At 46.1% G+C, this 17,383-nt stretch overlaps 1 protein-coding gene across 3 annotated transcripts in view; it reads left to right on the forward strand.

Moving 5' to 3' along the window:
• The window catches only part of LOC137534519 (uncharacterized), a 75,161-nt gene extending 61,908 nt beyond the window's left edge, over positions 1-13,253 (forward strand). For all 3 annotated transcript variants that reach the window (XM_068256052.1, XM_068256051.1, XM_068256053.1), the window contains 2 exons: positions 5,732-5,798; positions 9,780-13,253. In XM_068256052.1, the coding sequence (XP_068112153.1) occupies positions 9,791-12,562 (2,772 nt within the window). In that variant the 5' untranslated portion in view covers positions 5,732-5,798; positions 9,780-9,790 and the 3' untranslated portion in view covers positions 12,563-13,253. The remainder of the gene's footprint in view (positions 1-5,731; positions 5,799-9,779) is intronic.
• The last annotated feature ends 4,130 nt before the right edge of the window (positions 13,254-17,383 follow it).

Here is a 17,383-nt window from a genome sequence, read left to right on the forward strand (position 1 = left end):
CCGACTGTCCCACCCTGTCACCTCCGCTTCGCGCCACTGTCCCGCTCTCGCTGCACGGTGCAGAGGCCGCTGCGCAGTTCGCCGTGGCCATTATTGACAGCAGTGATTCACACAAGCGCAGTAAAGCGGATCCCACGGATGGCCTTTGCACCGTGCGTCGAGAGCGGTAAGGAGCGGAGGTGACAGCGGAGGACAGTCGGCTGCAAGGGGCTGGAGAAAGCCCCAGGTGAGTAAAGCTTTTTTTGTTTTTATTTTAGCCTGATGACTTCTTTAAATATAGGAGAGCCTCCTTTAGCATATGTGGCTTCTCCCTTTCAATATGTAGCCAGATCCCCCCCCCCCTATAGGAAGCCACCCCAAAGTAGTCAGATGCCCCTCCCCCTCCTTTGGTATAGGTGTCTTCCCCCTTTCCTCTTGTGTTTTCAGATGCCCCCCCTTAAGTATAGGCAGCCCCCCCCCCCAAGTAGTCAGAGGCCCCCACCCCTTATGTATAGGAGCCTAGGTGGCCCATTGTGTATGCATTCAAGGCCAATCACCCTCCCCTCCCCCGTCTGTTGGGCTGAGCAATGTCTCACCTGCTTCTCAGGGTGGCAAGTTTCCCATCACTCGGCTGCCCCACAGGTTCTAGCGCTGCCCATGGCTTCCTCTCCCCTGGCACTTGCACATCGTTCCCCATCGCTCCACTGCCCGGGCTTTATTCATTAATTCAAACTTGCAGGCAACAGCGTGGCCCGCAGTGATGAGTGAGACGAGCTGTGACCAATCACAGTGCTGTATACTTACAGGAAGTGAAGAGTACAGCGTTGTCATTGGTCCCCGCACGCTCATCACTGCGGGCCATGCTGATGATATCTAACTGCAGTGGAAGTTAATGCATGGGTAGCCCTGGCAGCGGTCGGAGCGCCGGGAGAGGAAGAGGTGGGCAGCGTTAACACCAGCCAGTAACACACTGCAGTAGCCCCAGTTTCCTCCAGCGCAGCATGACCGCGGCGGCATCCCCAGGCATGGCTATACCCGGAGCGCTGCGCCCTATGGGCCGTACGCCATTCCCTCTAATTACAGAGAGACGGCGGGGACACCGGGGAGAGACAGAGCGGGCGGCGGAGCGGCGACACTGTACTGTGCGCGGCGTGCCGCCCGTGCGCCCTTGTAAGCTGGCGCCCTGAGCGACCGCTCCGGTCGCACAGGTCAAAGGCCGGCCATGCCATGAACCACACTGCATGGAAGTAGGTATCTGTCTTACCCACTAGTAAGGCTGAGGCTGGAGAGGCTGCAGCCTCAGGGCGCAGTGTAGGAGGGGGTGCACAATTCATTCAGCTGTCATTCCCAATTGTGTTTGAAGCAGAAAGAAATAAGAAAAGGTGATACATGGCAGCGACAGCAAGCCAGATAAGTAGAGATTAAGGTGTTGGGGGTGGGGGGGGGGGGGGGCCCTGGGGCACCTCTTAGTGTAATAGCAATCAGTGTGTGACAGCTGGGGTGGGAGGGATGGGGGGGCGCACTTTGCTGTCTCAGCCTTGGGTGCTGAAGGACCTTGTCCCACCTCTGACCACACTACATGCTAAAGCCTGAGAGAGAGAGAGAGAGAGAGAGAGAGAGAGAGAGATTTTAAAATTTTTCCGACGGAATTCCGTGCAAATCGGAATTCCGCGGAACTGACTCGGAATCGAACGGTAACGGAATTTCTATATGTCGGAATGCGGAATTGTGCCGGAAAAGGAAATCGGCTATTCCGACCATGCCTGGAGATCATACGCGGCGTTGCGCGCACATCTCCACTTAAATGACGGAGCGGAGCTCCGTCATCAGTCTTCCAGTAACGATTGCCGCTAGGAGACTATTTACATTGTACTGTAGAGCGCAGTGATCTACAGCAGCGATGTACTGGGGATAGCTGTGTCACTCGACTGTGCCCTGAGGAGGCTCAAGAGCGATCGGCTCTCATAGGCTGATGCCTATGATGACAGCCGATTGCTGTCATTGGCTGGCGTGGGGAGGGAGGGAGGGGGTAAAAAAAATATTTAAAAAAAAACCAGACAAATTTATAAAATAAATAAAAACACAAACCTCTCAGGAGTGATCAGAGCCCACCAACAGAAATCTCTGTTGGTGGGCAGAAAAGGGGGGATCACTTGTGTGCTGAGTTGTACGGCCCTGCATCAAGCCCTCAAGCTGCAGTGGCATGAATTGTAGAAAATAGCCTGTTCACTAGGGGTTTGTAAGCCTATGGTCCTGAAGTGGTTAATCAAATATGTCTGTTTGTCTGCTGTTTTGCAGATACTTTATACAGAACTGCAGAAATTCACCTCATAAATAATTTGGTTACCCTTTCTAAATAAAATTATCACATATATGTTTGGCTAAGCTGTTGTTGCGGTAAATAGTAGGGCCAAAAAAAAAATTGTTCCCCCTTTAGGTTTCAGGCTAGGCTCATAATGGTCTGTTGCATAAGGCACACATTATAATGTGTTATAATGATTGTGAACAGCAGTGGAGACTGGCCCTAAACCTTAATACAAAACCTGCATGCAGAGAGTTAGACTAACGTAATCAGTTAAAATGTAGAACTGTGAGCAGCTCTATAGAATTGTATGGGCAGTGAGTAGATATGCAGAATTATTCTGTAACTAGTGACCTTAGCCCGCTTAAAAACAGGCTAGGTCTGTCTTTAATTCACCGCCCGCCGCTTGCACGTGACGCGCACGCCCGCCACGCGCACGCCTGCATGCCGCGGGCACACACACTCTGGCCCCATCCTCCCCCGGCTCTCGCAGTGCTAAAAAGCACTGACACACGGACGGACGCAGCGACACTTGCGTTTTATTATATAGGATGCAACAGACCACTGTGAACAGGGCCTCAAAGAACATAAGTGACAGTTTGTTGTTTTTCGTTTTAGTTTTTGCAGTGTACACCACTTTAAAGAGGAACTCCAGCCTAAACAAACATACTGTCATTAAGTTACATTAGTTATGTTAATTAAAATAGATGGGTAATATAATCTGTTACCCACCCTGTTTTAAAAGAACAGGCAAATGTTTGTGATTTCATGGGGCAGCCATCTTTTTGGTTGAAAGGAGGTGACAGGGAGCATGAGACACAGTTCCAACTGTCCTGTGTCCTGATCACCCCTCCCAGTTGCTAGGCAATGTGAATAACAACATAGGAAATCCCATCCTGCTTTGCACAGCATCAGGGAAATAAAAGCCCGGGCAGTTTTCTTTGATGGGGAGGAGCTTAGCTACAAATGCAGCTAAAAATGATGCTTTGGTAAGAAAAACAAAGTTCTGATGCTGTGAAATTGTTAAAGAAACACCAAGCCTTTCCAGTGCTGCTGAGTAGATTTTTAGTCCAGAGGTTCACTTTAAGTAAAGTTGAGATGTACTGAAGTTGTAAAAATCCAGCCAAAATGTCACTACTGTAGTCAGTAAACTACACCGCATACTATATCCATCCATGGGTGTGTTGGAAATGTTGTCTGTGTAGATTATTGGTGGAATTCCTCAAATATGACAATTCTAAAGTTGTTCGGATTGGCTTGAGGTAGCAGAGCAGCAGATAAATTCATGGCAGCCTTTTTAATAGCAGTCACAGACTCTGATTTGTAAGTTGGGCCATCTGGCTCTGTTTTCTGAACGCTGTTCAAGCTGAACTATTCTCTGATCCTGTTTATCAGCCCTGGATCTATCTTCCTCTAAAGCATCAGCTACTGTGTCCTACTTGTATTCAAGATCATTAACTCTGTTCCCCAGCTCCTGCATTTGTGAAGTAAAAAAAGTTCTCCACTGCTGCAGACAATTCAGCTTTAAGTACCTGTTGTATGGATCCCACCAGTTCTGAGGCTTGTGGAGCTGCATCCTCCTTTGATTCCTTGAGCACTGCTGGGATATTGTGGTTGGGTGAGGAGGATGCCAAGGCACCATTCGCCATCTTGGATTTGAGGCCTGCCTGCTGGGTGTCGTAGAGGCTTGCTGGGGTTTCCGTTGATGTTGTCCTTTCTCCCACTGACTTGCCCCGGTTCCTCCCTGTCATCTCCTGCCGCTGGGCACTGTGAGTGAGTTTACATCTGCCCCTCTGTGTGCCTGTAAATGTGGCTAATTACAGAATCGTCACGGAGCTCATGAGGGAGACATCCACTTCCGTGAAAGTGCGCATGTGCCCCCGAGAGGGGAAGTGTTTAGAATAAGAGAATAAAAAGAACTTTAAGATAGATAGGAAGATATCCAAGTAAGAGTGAGGCACTTTATACCTAAATATGAGTGTCTGGTTGGGCAAAATGATCAACAATATCAAATGCAGAAGACGAATCGGGAGGGATGAGCATGATGGTCTTTAGCTGTAGCTCTTAGGAAATCATTGGCTACTCTGGTAAAATACATTTCTGTGAATCGTTTGAAGCAGAAGACAGGCTGGAGTTCACCAGACAGATATTTTGAAGGCGATTAATTAGTCAATCCTTCATTGATGTGTGACTTTGACTGTACAGTAGGGGTTATTGACCTATTGCAGCATGACTTTGGTACTAATAAGATTCCTCTTCAAAGACATTGCATCACGTATAAGTATACTCAGTACTACGGCGGAGACCATTAAGGAGACCATTCATTCTGACAAATCCTAATTCCTGAAACTGCAGGAAATCTCTACTATGCTTCACTGTGTGTTACCTGCTAACAGTGCTAGGAGTAATACTTGTATTACATTCTTCTACCTTCCCTTAAAGGGATACTGTAGTGGGTCGGGGGAAAATGAAATTAACTTACCCGGGGCTTCTAATGGTCCCCCGCAGACATCCTGTGTTGGCACAGCCAATCACCGATGCTCCGGCCCCGCCTCCAGCTCACTTCTGGAATTTCTGACTTTAAAGTCAGAAAACCACTGCGCCTGCACGCCCGTGTCCTCGCTCCCGCTGATGACACCAGGAGTGTACTGCGCAGACACAGACCATACTGGGCCTGCGCTGTGCGCTCTTGATGACATCAGCGGGATCGAGGACACGGCAACGCAGGCGCAGTGGTTTTCAGACTTTAAAGTCTGAAATTCCAGAAGTGAACCGGAGGCGGGGCCGGAGCATCGGTGAGTGGCTGCGCCAACACAGGATGTCTGCGGGGGACCGTTAGAAGCCCCGGGTAAGTTTAACTCATTTTCCCCTGACCCCCCTACAGTATCCCTTTAAAGATAAATATTGGACAGTTGTATTGGGGTTCCACAGGTTTCTGCTCATCTGGTCACTGCTAATCTGGTGACACTGGAACTATACTGATTGCAAAGGGAAGTCAGCATAATGTGTCTCTCGTCTGCTATACTAAGTTTCCTAGGCTAGCCACTGCCTTTGGCTTTCAAGGCTGCCTATTTCTAGAAGAACTTGATCAGCGTAGCTAGAAACAACTGTCTTTCTTGCAATTTTTTTTATTTTTTTCCCTCCAGACCTCACTAGTTTGCTGTAATTTGTCTATTGCTTCTCTCTCTTCTGGTATGTTCCAGTATGCCTAGAAAGACTTGATGTTTACAGAAAGGCTTTGTGAGTGCCATACCAGAAATTACAATTCCTGTGAGAGACCTTGTTGTTACCCCCCCCCCCCCCCCCCCCCCGTCTTATATTTGGGGAAAACATGGGGTAGTGGAAAAGGACCCATAATACTGAATATGGAATTTCTTCTGTTTAAAAAAACCCTGATAAGCAGTTTATCTCAGTCATTGTTCAGACACTCTTGTTTTTTTTGTTTTTAAGGTAAACTGATTGTAAACTTGGACCTGTTATGCAGATAATCTGTTGGTGTCCAGACCTATTCACATAGGTGAGTTGGCTAGCTGTCTACAACTTCTGCAATTAATAACTTTTGAAGAGCAAATTTATTTGAAAGGTACAAATTAGTTAACAGATGTCCCAAATAGGGGGGAAATAGTCATTAAACACTGGTCAAAACTGTCCCCAGCCCACTAGATTTGAAAAGAAATGTGTGTAAAAGTTAACAGATATCAATAAATATTTAAAACCTAGGCAACATACACAAATCTATAAAGAAGTACTGTGAGGTACTAGAAGGTATATTGGAGTCACGTTAAAGGTGCCCATACATCAGATGATTATTAATTTATTTTATTAACCACTTAAGGACCACGGGCTTAAACACCCCTGAAGACCAGGCCATTTTTTCACAAAATGGGCCACTGTAGCTTTAAGGCCTCGCTGCAGGGCCGCACAACTCAGCACATAAGTGATTCCCCCCCCCCCCTCTCTTCTCCCCACCAACAGAGCTTTCTGTTGGCGGGGTCTGATCGCTCCTTCAATGTTTATTTATTTTTTGATCAACATTTTTTGTTTATTTTTATAATACATTTCTTATTTTTTTATCTTCCCCTCACTCCCTCCCCTAGCCAGCCTATGACAGCGATCGGCTGTCATAAGCTTCAGCCAATGAGAGCTGATTGCTCTCCTGTGTCCCAGCGGGACAGCCGTGTCACACTTCTGTCCCCAGTACAGCGCTGCCATAGATCGCAGCGCTGTACCTAGTAAATAGACGTCGGTTTTGCCGTCTAACAGTCTCCTAGTGGCAATCGCTGCTGGGAGACTGATGGCGGAGCGGAGCTCTGTCACTCAAGCGGAGAAGCGCATGCGATCTCCTGTAAAACACGCCCCCAGGACCTTACGCCGATCAGCGTTAGGTGGTCCTGGGGCTGCCACCGCATCCACACCACTTGGCGTGGAGGGGTCCTAAAAAGGTTAATAAATACACTTTATGTCATTTGATAAATACATAATGCGCCCTTGTCTCCTTAGTCATGTGACTCTAGTCCTCATCCAACCAGGAATGGACTCTTCCTCAGGGGCGGGTAAAACCATAGCCAGTCTTCTACAAAAATAAGAAAGAAAGATTTATGTGGGCCTGTTAGTGACAAAACTATATACCATATATACTCGCAAGCAAGCCGAATTTTGGACCCTCAAAAAGTGGGTCAAAAGTGATGTGCCTGAGGGTCGTCCCCCCAGCTCCCCCCGCCCTCTCCCACCCGCTCCCCCCCGTGGCCGCTGCTATTACCTTAGCTCCGCGGCTTCCTATTCCCCTGTCCTGCTCTTAATTAACCTCCCCAGCGTTCAATTTCCCCAGAATTTCTGTGCAAACAGTGATAAAATTTATTTTTAAAACTTTTTTTTTCCTGTAACTTGCCAAAATGTGTCAAGCAAGGGTCTAGTATACAGTGCAGGAGAGTATTGATGTGTATGCATGTTTAAACTGTTCACAGCATGTTTTTTTGAATGGACATTTCTGTCCATACCGCTAGGGAGGTTAAACAGCAGCTCGCTCTACGGTGGCTGCTGCGTGATGATGGAGGAAGTGCAGAGAGAGGTTCCCATAGTAACCAGGAAGCCACTCTGTGCGACTTCCTCCGTCATCACGCAGCAGCCACCGTGGGGCGAGCTGCTGTTTAAGAGCAGGACAGGGGAATAGGAAGCAGCGGAGCTAAGGTAATAGCAGCGGCCGCGGGGAGAGCGGGGGGGGGGGGGGGGGGGGCGCTAAACTCGCTATCCTGGGCACGATACTAGCTATCCTGGGCACTATACTAGCTATACTGGGCACTATCCTGGGCACGATACTAGCTATCCTGGGCACTATACTAGCTATACTGGGCACTATCCTGGGCACGATACTAGCTATCCTGGGCACGATACTCGCTATCCTGGGCACGATACTAGCTATCTTGGGCACGATACTAGCTATCTTGGGCACGATACTAGCTATCCTGGGCACTATACTAGCTATACTGGGCACTATCCTGGGCACGATACTAGCTATCCTGGGCACTATACTAGCTATCCTGGGCACTATACTAGCTATCCTGGTCACTATACTAGCTATCCTGGGCACTATACTAGCTATTCTGGGCACTTTACAAGCTATACTGGGCATGATACTAGCTATCCTGGTCACTATACTAGCTATCCTGGTCACTATACTAGCTATCCTGGGCACTTTACTAACTACACTGAGGCACTACCTTCCCATACTGGGCACTATACTAGCTATACTGGGACAGACTGGGGGGGATCATGCGGCCAGCATTTCCTACCCCCGGCTTATATGAGGGTCAATCATTTTTTCCTGGTTTTTCAGGCAAAAGTTGGGGGGTCGGCTTATATGCGGGTCGGCTTGCTTGCGAGTATATACGGTACTCAGTAGGAAGATGTCAGCACTATATAAATACTAAATCATAATAATAATGTGTGTTTTTATCTGTTTTTACAGAAAATAAATCCTAGACATTTCTGCTTAAAACGCTGGTCATTAGGTTCCCCATGGGAAAGTTTAAAAAGGTGCCATATGTTACTTCTGCCGCCATTCAGAGCTATACGATGCCAAGCCTAAGGGCTCTTTCACTCTAGCTAACGCGTGCACAAACCTGATTTCGTGCATGTGTTATGAATTACAGCATGATGTTGGGAAGTTGCGGTTCGAAGCAGATCAGCAGCACTAGTTCTAATGTACCCGACAGGAAAATGCTTGCATATAGTTTCCCCTGTATAGGTAGTCAGTATAGTTGCCTTCAGTATAGCTTAGCCAGATAGGTGCCCCCAGTAGGTAGCCAGCCTGCTCCCTCCTCCATCCTTGCAGGCGCCAGTCGTTACCTTGTGAATGAGTCGGCGGCCGCCTACTCCACGAGGGTCCCGGTCCTCAGCTCGCTAATAGACCTCGGATCAGCGCGACCCGCAGCACCGCTGTGATGAGGAAGCAGGAGAGTGTTTCCCCTGCTAACGGCACATATACAGGAAGTAAGTGCTTCCTGTATATGTGCTGCAACGGGAGCCGCTATCTTGTTTCCTCATCACATCGGCGCTGTGGGTTGCGCTGATCTGAGGTCTATTAGTGAGGGGAGGACCGGGGACCCTCATAGAGGAAGCGGCCACTGACTCATTCACAAGGTAACGCAAGGCAGCCATGGGGGGGGGGGGGGGGGGATACTGCCGTCCCGCCTCTGCCACCTGAGGCACGCCATTCACCTGGCGTCATGGGCCCTTGTAATTGGTACAGTCACATGCTCCTCACACCATGCAACTAGAGGAGAAGTGTATGGAGCATGGTGCCTGTCCTTATACTCAGGCAAGCACTGGACAGAGCTGAAGGTTGGTGGGAGAAATAAGGTATTTAAGACCTTTTAATACACTATGTTGGTCCTGATGCTTAATGATTTGTCAGCTGTGTGTAGAAAATCACATTTAGGTACATTTAAGTGCAATTTTTCATTTAATGTGGGGGAGAGTTTTTTGGGGGAGGGGGTTTGTATAAAGTTTATTTAAAGCGGAATAAAACCCAGCATTTCTACTTTGCTCTTATAGATTATTTACAGCATATTATATACAACCAGCATTTTTTTTTTACTAGAACTGCATTCAAAGGGTTAACAGGCTTTAGAAGCTTCCCTGCCTGCAGAGCTGGCCGCTTCCGAACTTTACATAATGTTAGCTTGTGTTTAATTGTATCAAGTCAGAAATGTAAACAAAGCCTTCTCTCACACTGCTGGTCCCCTGAACAAAGTCAGAGGATGAATAAAGCAGTTATAAATAAAATGCAAAGTCAGCTCTCAGAGTAAAATAAGTGTACTTTAGGAACGTATAATTTCTAAATGAATAATAATACTTATGCATAAAAGCAAATATGATAACCGTATGGCATATAAAAAGTAGAAAAACATGTTTTTATTGAATATTATGTCAGGGTTTTATACCGCTTTAAATACTCTCATCATCTTTTTAATAAATATTCATTATTATTTCTGTTTAGCATGTAGGAAAATGCCTAAGTGTGTAGTTAAAGGTTGTCCCCATGGCACGGGCATGAAATCGGAGTTTCCTGATATAATCCTTCATCAGTTTCCAAGAGACATAGATGCCATAAAGCGATGGCTGACGGCCGGAGGTCTAGATGAAGAATCTATGGAGAACATGGCCCTGGAAATATCGTTGGATAAACAAGCAAAAAGGTTTAGGATGTGTTCTGCACACTTTTCCACAGATGCCTACCGTAATGGCTCTAAACAAAAACTGTGGCCTCATGCTATTCCTACTCTGATGCCCGAGGACAGTACGATGAGTGTTTTAAGGATTCCAAGAAAATCACGGCAGTCGTCCAAGACCTCCACAGGTTTGCCTAAACGTTGTTCCTGCACCTGCCATTCGTACAGAAAGTCTTATGTGGATGCATCCTCCCAAACAGATAAAAATGATTTCTCACCTTTAGCTGCAGAGGAATCCTATTCATTGGCGGCAAGTTACAAAGACATATATAATGATCATAGATATGATTTAAATGCTCCATATGTTGTGGATGATATTAGAAGCTCCACACCTAATCACCTTTCTGCTGCAAGCTGCAGAGACATAGACAAAGACAGTGGGACCTCTCCCTCCAATGACCTTTCTGATCACCTTTCCATTATAACTTACAATGACATATACAGAGATCATGGGAATGATGTTGCACATTGTTTAGACTTTTTAGAAGTTGCTAAGAGGTCTTCTCCTGCAACTTACAAACACAAATATAGAACTGGTAAACACAGATATCCTTCATCCTTTTTCAAAGATGCTACTAGAGCTATACCGAATCAGCTCTCCATTGCAGGCCAGCTTTGGAATGTTAGGTCGGCCTGTACATCCTCTGTTACCAATACAACGTCACTTCAGCCATGTCAAACTGCTGAGAACGAGGAGATGAGTTTTAATGCTAAATCACACCCAGTGAGGTCATCTCTATGGTTTTCACTATTAACCGATTTCCAGGACCTGGGAGCTGATATGCATATTGAGGCACCGCCTTCACCGGTCATACTGGAATCTAAAATGGAAATGTTAACTTCTCTCTCTGAAACTTCATCAGTGGATGAACCAATGATAACTCCTCTCTCTGAAACCTCATCAATAGATGAACCAATCTATAAAAAGAGAAAAACACCTTCTGATGCTTCCTATGCACCTAACCTAGGTGAACTAAGTGACTCTGACTATTCAGACTCAGAACTGGATCCTTCAGATGTGCCGGATGGAATTACCAAGGGTGAGCAGAATGTGGTTATGGAACGCAAATTCATTGTTTTTGAATCTTGCCTCGATGAGCTTTTACAGAACCTTCACTGTAAAGTAGATTGCTGTTTTGAAAGATTAACAAAATTCAATAAGAGAATGGTGGGAACACTTTTAAAAGTCTCTGCGACCTGTGCAGGTGGCCATAACTTTCTTCTGTGGCAAAGTCAGCCACACATCCAGGGTAGAGCAGCAGGAAACCTACTACTGGCATCTGCCATTGCTTGCAGCGGTTCAACATTTAAAAAAGTAAAAGAAATGTTTGATCTGATGAATATAAACATTTTTAGCGCCCAGTGTTTTTCTAACTATCAAAGCGGAGTCATTTTTGGAGCAATAGATCACAACTGGCTTCTAGAAAAAGAGCGAGTGTCCTCGATAATTGGCCATAAACCACTGTATTTGATTGGCGATGGCCAGTGCAACAGCCCTGGCTATAATGCTAAATATTGCGTGTATACCATGATGGATATGCAGACTTCCCTCATCCTGGACTTTGAGGCTGTACAAGTGTCTCAGACCACGTCCTCCGTAGCGATGGAAAAGCTTGGGTTTAAAACATGTGTTGATCGAATTAGAGAAGAGAAATATGATGTTCATATGATCGGGACCGACAGTCACCCAGGCATTAAAAAAATAATGAGATCTGATTACAACGACATCAACCATCAGTTTGACTTATGGCACTACAGCAAGTCTATCAAGAAAAAATTACTAAATGCCTCAAGACCTGCTGGCTGTGAAATCATTCTGGACTGGATAGGCCCCATTCTTAATCACTTTTATTGGTGCAGCAGGACATGTAAGGGCAACATTGAGGTGTTTCGTGATCGCTGGCATGGCGTTTTAAACCATGTGTGCAACATTCATCAGTGGAGGAATGGAGATGTGGAAATTGGATGTAAACACGGAAAATTGACTGTTGGTGATGGTAGTCGACCCTGGCTTAGCAAACCAAGTCTGGCTTACATAGCACTTCGAGATGTCATCCTCTGTCGACAGATAGACAGGGATTTGAAACATCTAGTTTTTTATTGCCGTACGAGAGCACTTGAGACATTTCACAGCATCGTGTTAAAGTACAGAAGCAAACAATATAACTATCGAATGAATTCTATGGAGGCTAGAACCAAGTTAGCAATCTTATCTTATAATAGAAATACAAATCGTCCTCAGGCTGTTTTGAAGACATCGACAAGGGCTCCAGCTGGAACTCCGCAAACAAGACTAGAATACTCCAGATTACGAAAAAAATGGTACGTGCGTAAAATGTATGAGCCAGTGAACAATGAACATATCAAAACCATAATGATGGACGCTGTCAATGTGGCCAAAGGTGTTCTAAAACCAGAATGGCAGTCCAAAGAAGAGAAATTGCCTAAAAATGTTGCAACTGTTGAAAGACCAGACAAGTCTGCCGCCATTGCACAACATCGTTCAAGGTTTTGTACTACCGCAGATTGTGTCATGATTTCTGAAAACTAGTTGTAATCTAGAATATGGTGAGACTACTTGAAACAAACCTTACTTAATGCATTCTTAAAATATGATGACATTATCTGCTTCTTAAAATAGCATATTTAGTACATTATGTTTCTACTGCTACTTCTTTCCCATACCTGAATTCTACCGCCTGTTTTTTTTACATGCATTGGTGCTGTAATCTTTCTGGTATTGTCAGCACTCTGCATAGGACAAGGAGAAGTCAGAATTTTTTGCCTACTCTGTAGCCAAAACAGTTTCTTATCAGTCCTTTTTAAATGGCTTTTTATTTGTAATATCTGAGAGAAATAATAAGCATTCATTGCAAATGCAAGATGGAACATGAGTAAAGAGGCTGGGTAGAGCCAGATTAGCTAAATACAAACTGAAATTACAAAATGTACATTGACATTCTAGCAAGCCTGAAGTGAAAATAAGCTAAAAAAAAGATAAATAACTGTATCTATAGTCCTATTAATCATAGATTAACTGTATCTATAGTCTTAAAAATCTAGATATAATTGTTTAATGTTTATTGAGCGTCTATACAGACAAATCTTTGAAATATTGAACCATTCATCTGTTCCCTGCACTCAGTAGTGTATTTCCTGCCACACAGTAAGTTTATGCTGCACTCATCAAGCTGTCATTTAGAGCCCTTATTTCTGAAAGCTTAAAGTGTTCCAGAGATGGTGGCCCCATAATAAAATATACATACCTGGTGCTTCCTCCAGCCCCCTCTGGCCTGATCGCTCCCACACCATCCATCAGTCACAGGGCTGGTTTAACCACTTGCCGACCAGGGGTGATTTGCCTGATCTGTGCTGCGTGGGCTCTCCAGCCCGCAGCACAGATCAGTATTAAGCCAGGGCAATCAGACTTCCCCCCCTTTTTTCCCCACTAGGGGGATGTCCTGCTGGGGGGGTCTGATCGCCGCCAGCTTGCTGCGCTTTGCAGGGGGGGGCTCTTCAAAGCCCCCCTCCGCATCGTTTTCTGTGCTCCCTCCCTCGCTCTCCCTACCTCTTCCTTCCTGGGCTGCGCAGGACGGATATCCGTCATACGCATTGAAGGATAGGCTTCAGCCTATCATATGCCGGCGATCCCCGGCCAATCAGAGGCCGGGGATCGCCGATCTGCCTTACGGCACTGCTGCGCAGCAGCGCCGTATGATGTAAACAGCGGGGATTTCTTCCCCGCGTGTTTACATTTTGCCGGCGAGCCGCGATCGGCGGCTCTCCGGCTGTTCACGGAGACACCCTCCGTGAACGGACATGGAAAGGCCGCTCGATCGAGCGGCCGTTTCCATGGTAACCCGCAGACAACCAGTTTACGCCAATCGGCGTTAGCTGGTCGTCAAGAGGTTAAGGGGCCCTGGGGCCCCAGGGCAAACTTAATCTGTGGGGCCCTCCTTCCCCCCACAGTTTCCTCCGGACCACTAATAATAATAATTTGCCTCACCAGGATTGCACTTTTATTTAGCTTTCCTGTATGACAAGAAGACACCCAACACTAGGGGAAGAGGGAAACAAGGGTGAATGAGGGAGGGCTGGTGCACACCAAGAGGGCTTCTGAGCATTTTTCAAATGGACAGTGATTTGAAAAGCGCTTGGCTAATGTTACCCTATGACGGTGTTCTCATAGCAGGCAGCAGCATTGTGATTTTTTCAAAAATACAAACACACAGCATATAGCATGTTTTTGAGCAATTCATTCAAAAATCGCTCTGAAAAAAAATAGCTTCACAAAATCAGACTCACAAATTGCTAGCGATTGCTACTGTGATTTTGGCATGCACTAGCCCAGAGAGAGAAGAAGGAGTGGAGAGAAATTGAGAATAGCCTGAGATGGAGCAGAGAGCTTATGTGTATTGTAGTCCCACATCACACAGAAGCTATTTGCCTGTAATATGACTCCTGTCCCTGCCAGTCTCTCACACAAGTCAGAAAGCAGCCCTCCTGGACTCTAGGGACTGTCAAAAACTTTTCAACTTGTTTAACACCTTATCCACAAATGCGGTCATTATAACAATGGGGAGAGACCAGACAGATATTTTCCCACAGACCCTCCAGGCAAGCTCTGCATCATGCTGTGTATATTTAACAGCTTGCCTGCCCTGGAAATGCACTTTTATCTGCTAGCCTAGTGTTTCACATTGCCTTACAACAACAAACCTGAATACACCAGGCACTGGACCGGCCCTAAATCACTGAATAAAAGGCGGCCTGGGGGTAGATTGCCCCCCTTCCCCAGCACTAGAGAAAGGGGGAAAACAAGGGTGAATGAGGGAGAGATGAGGAGTGGAGAGCTTGAGATAGGGCTGGTGCACACCAGAGCGGTTCTAGAGCATTTTTTAAAAACGCTTGCAGGGGGAAACCACTTGGCTAATGAAAGTGAATGGGTTGGTGCACACCAGAGCGGCTCGTTTTTTCCACAAATGCAAACTCGGGGGCTGCAGCATTATTGAGATTTCAGAGGCGTTTCTGCCTCAATATAAAGTATAGGAAAGTGGAAAACCGCTCTGAAAAACGCTAGATCAGAGCGGTTTTCCAGGCGTTTTTGTTACAGAAGCTGTTCAGTAACAGCTTTACTGGAACAATATATGAAATCTGCTACACAAAAACGTTCAAAAAACCCTAGGCATACTTAGAAAACCTCTCTAAACATGCCTAGAATCGCTCTGAAATCTGCTTCAAAAACCTCTAGCATTTTGCAGATCTGCTAGAGGTTTTTGGTGTGCATTGTCTGGGACATAGAGCATATCTGTATTGCAATCACACAGAGGCTACTTGCCTGTAATGTGTCTCCTGTCCCTGCCAGTCTCTCACACAAGTCAGAAAGCAGCCCTTCTGGAGTCTAGGGACTGTCAAAAACTTTTCAACCGGTGAAATACCTTATGTAGCTGTCCACATCAGTCTTTACAATAGTGAAAAAGCTGAGTTTTTCCCACAGACCCTGCAAGAGGGAAGCCTCTGTACAGTTACCAGCTTGCCAGCTGCTTCAGCGATTTCAGGGAATTTTTTTTAAAGGTACAGGAGGTATTCCAGACATCCAGCTAGCCAGTGATGTCTCCCACCCATTCACCTTTTCTTGCACACAGTCACAGCATGTCTCTATCCCTCTACCCCCTCTCCCAGGAGATCAGGGGACATCTGCAGGCTGGAAGATAAGATGCAATGCACAGTGAGTTAGACTCACCGTGATGTGTCATGTTCCTGGCTGCTTCCAGCCTTGTCAGCACACACACACACAGCATGTCTCCCTCCCTCAACCCTCCTCTCCCAGTGCAGTGAGTAACACAGACTCACTGAGATGTGCTCATGCTCTGGGCTGCTTCTGCTTCACAGTCTGCCCCCCTGCTTGTACACACAGACACTATCACTATACCTCACAGATCAGCAGCCACTGAATGCCTGGGGGTGGGCAGCGGAACTTCCTGAAGTGTGTTGATAGGCGGGGCAGCCTGCATACACTTGGCTTGAACTTTCAAGCCTCTTTAGTAAAAACAAATAAACAGCAGTGGGGAAAACAACTCTGTCAGCAGGGGGCCTTTGAAGTGGTTGGGGCCCTAGGGCAAATGCCTAGTCTGCCTGAATGGTAGCGCCAGCTCTGATCAGTCAGGGCAAGTGGGCGCATGTGCAGTCGGGCCAGGCACGCTCCCGTCTCGCTCCCAGTGACGTAAACGCGGCAGGAGCGCATGCGCAGTCGGCCCCGGACTGGAGGACACTCCGGGGCCGATTGTGGACAAACAGGCAAGCAGAAGTGGACAGGGTGGGATCGATCAGGCCGGAGGGGGCTGGAGGAAGCACCCGGTATGTATATTTTATTGCAGGGCCGCCATCTCTGGTTCCCTTAAAGGTGCACATACATCTAGCGATATATGGGCAGATCATCTTTCTCTCATCGCATCTGATCATAGAGAGATCTGTTGGCTGCCCATACACCACAGGCCGATTCCTGATCAATTTCAGCATAAAATGTCTCTGGAATCGGCTTAATGACGCCTCTTCCACCGCCACTGTCCCCCCAAATGTTAAATGTGCCCCGCCAGGTGCCCATGCATTAAAATCTCATCTGTTCCAGCTGGTGCTAGTGTCCAGCTTCTCCCGCTTCCCCATTTGTGTCCCATGTAGCTGCCGTATATAGAGTATGATGTCACACATGCCAGTGCTATGCACGGCAACCAGGAGCAGTTGGACGTAAGATTTTAATGCTTGTGCATCGGTGAACATTAACATTTGTGGGGACATCGGCCAGGGGTTCCGTCTTGTTCTCCACTAGTCCTGATATCGGAGGCTGTTACCCCTGTGCACTTAATCGACCATGTTGGCCCGAGATATCCCTGCATGTTTGACTCATGCATTCGCTTTTGTTTGAGATTATATATCTTAATCAGTTTTTAGTCAAACAAAGGAGATTTGTTTTTTTCAGAACAAATAGGGTTTTTTTTTAACCACTTAAGTATTAATGATTACATTTTATTTGGTTTTTAAATGAAAATTATGCAAAAAATGTGTTCAAAAAATGTACGGTATACTACCTGACATTTTCAACCAAGAATATGTAAATATTTTACATGGAATCATAAAATCTTTACAAAATGTATTCTTCCTTATGTTTCCTCTGCAGATATGTAAAAAAAAAAAATAGAAAAAAAAATATTTACATGTTAGGTACATTGTAGGGACTGTGAAAAAAAATGTGTAATTTAGCTTTTCAATGAACAAAAATTACACTGCTTGTTTCCTGCAGTGTTCATCACTTGTCTTGAAGCTCTGAGCTACTGAAATAGTAAAATTCCTGTCAAACTGACCCATTCAGTAAACT

Source organism: Hyperolius riggenbachi, chromosome 10 (genome assembly GCF_040937935.1).
Source record: "Hyperolius riggenbachi isolate aHypRig1 chromosome 10, aHypRig1.pri, whole genome shotgun sequence".
NCBI classification, from domain to species: domain Eukaryota; kingdom Metazoa; phylum Chordata; class Amphibia; order Anura; family Hyperoliidae; genus Hyperolius; species Hyperolius riggenbachi.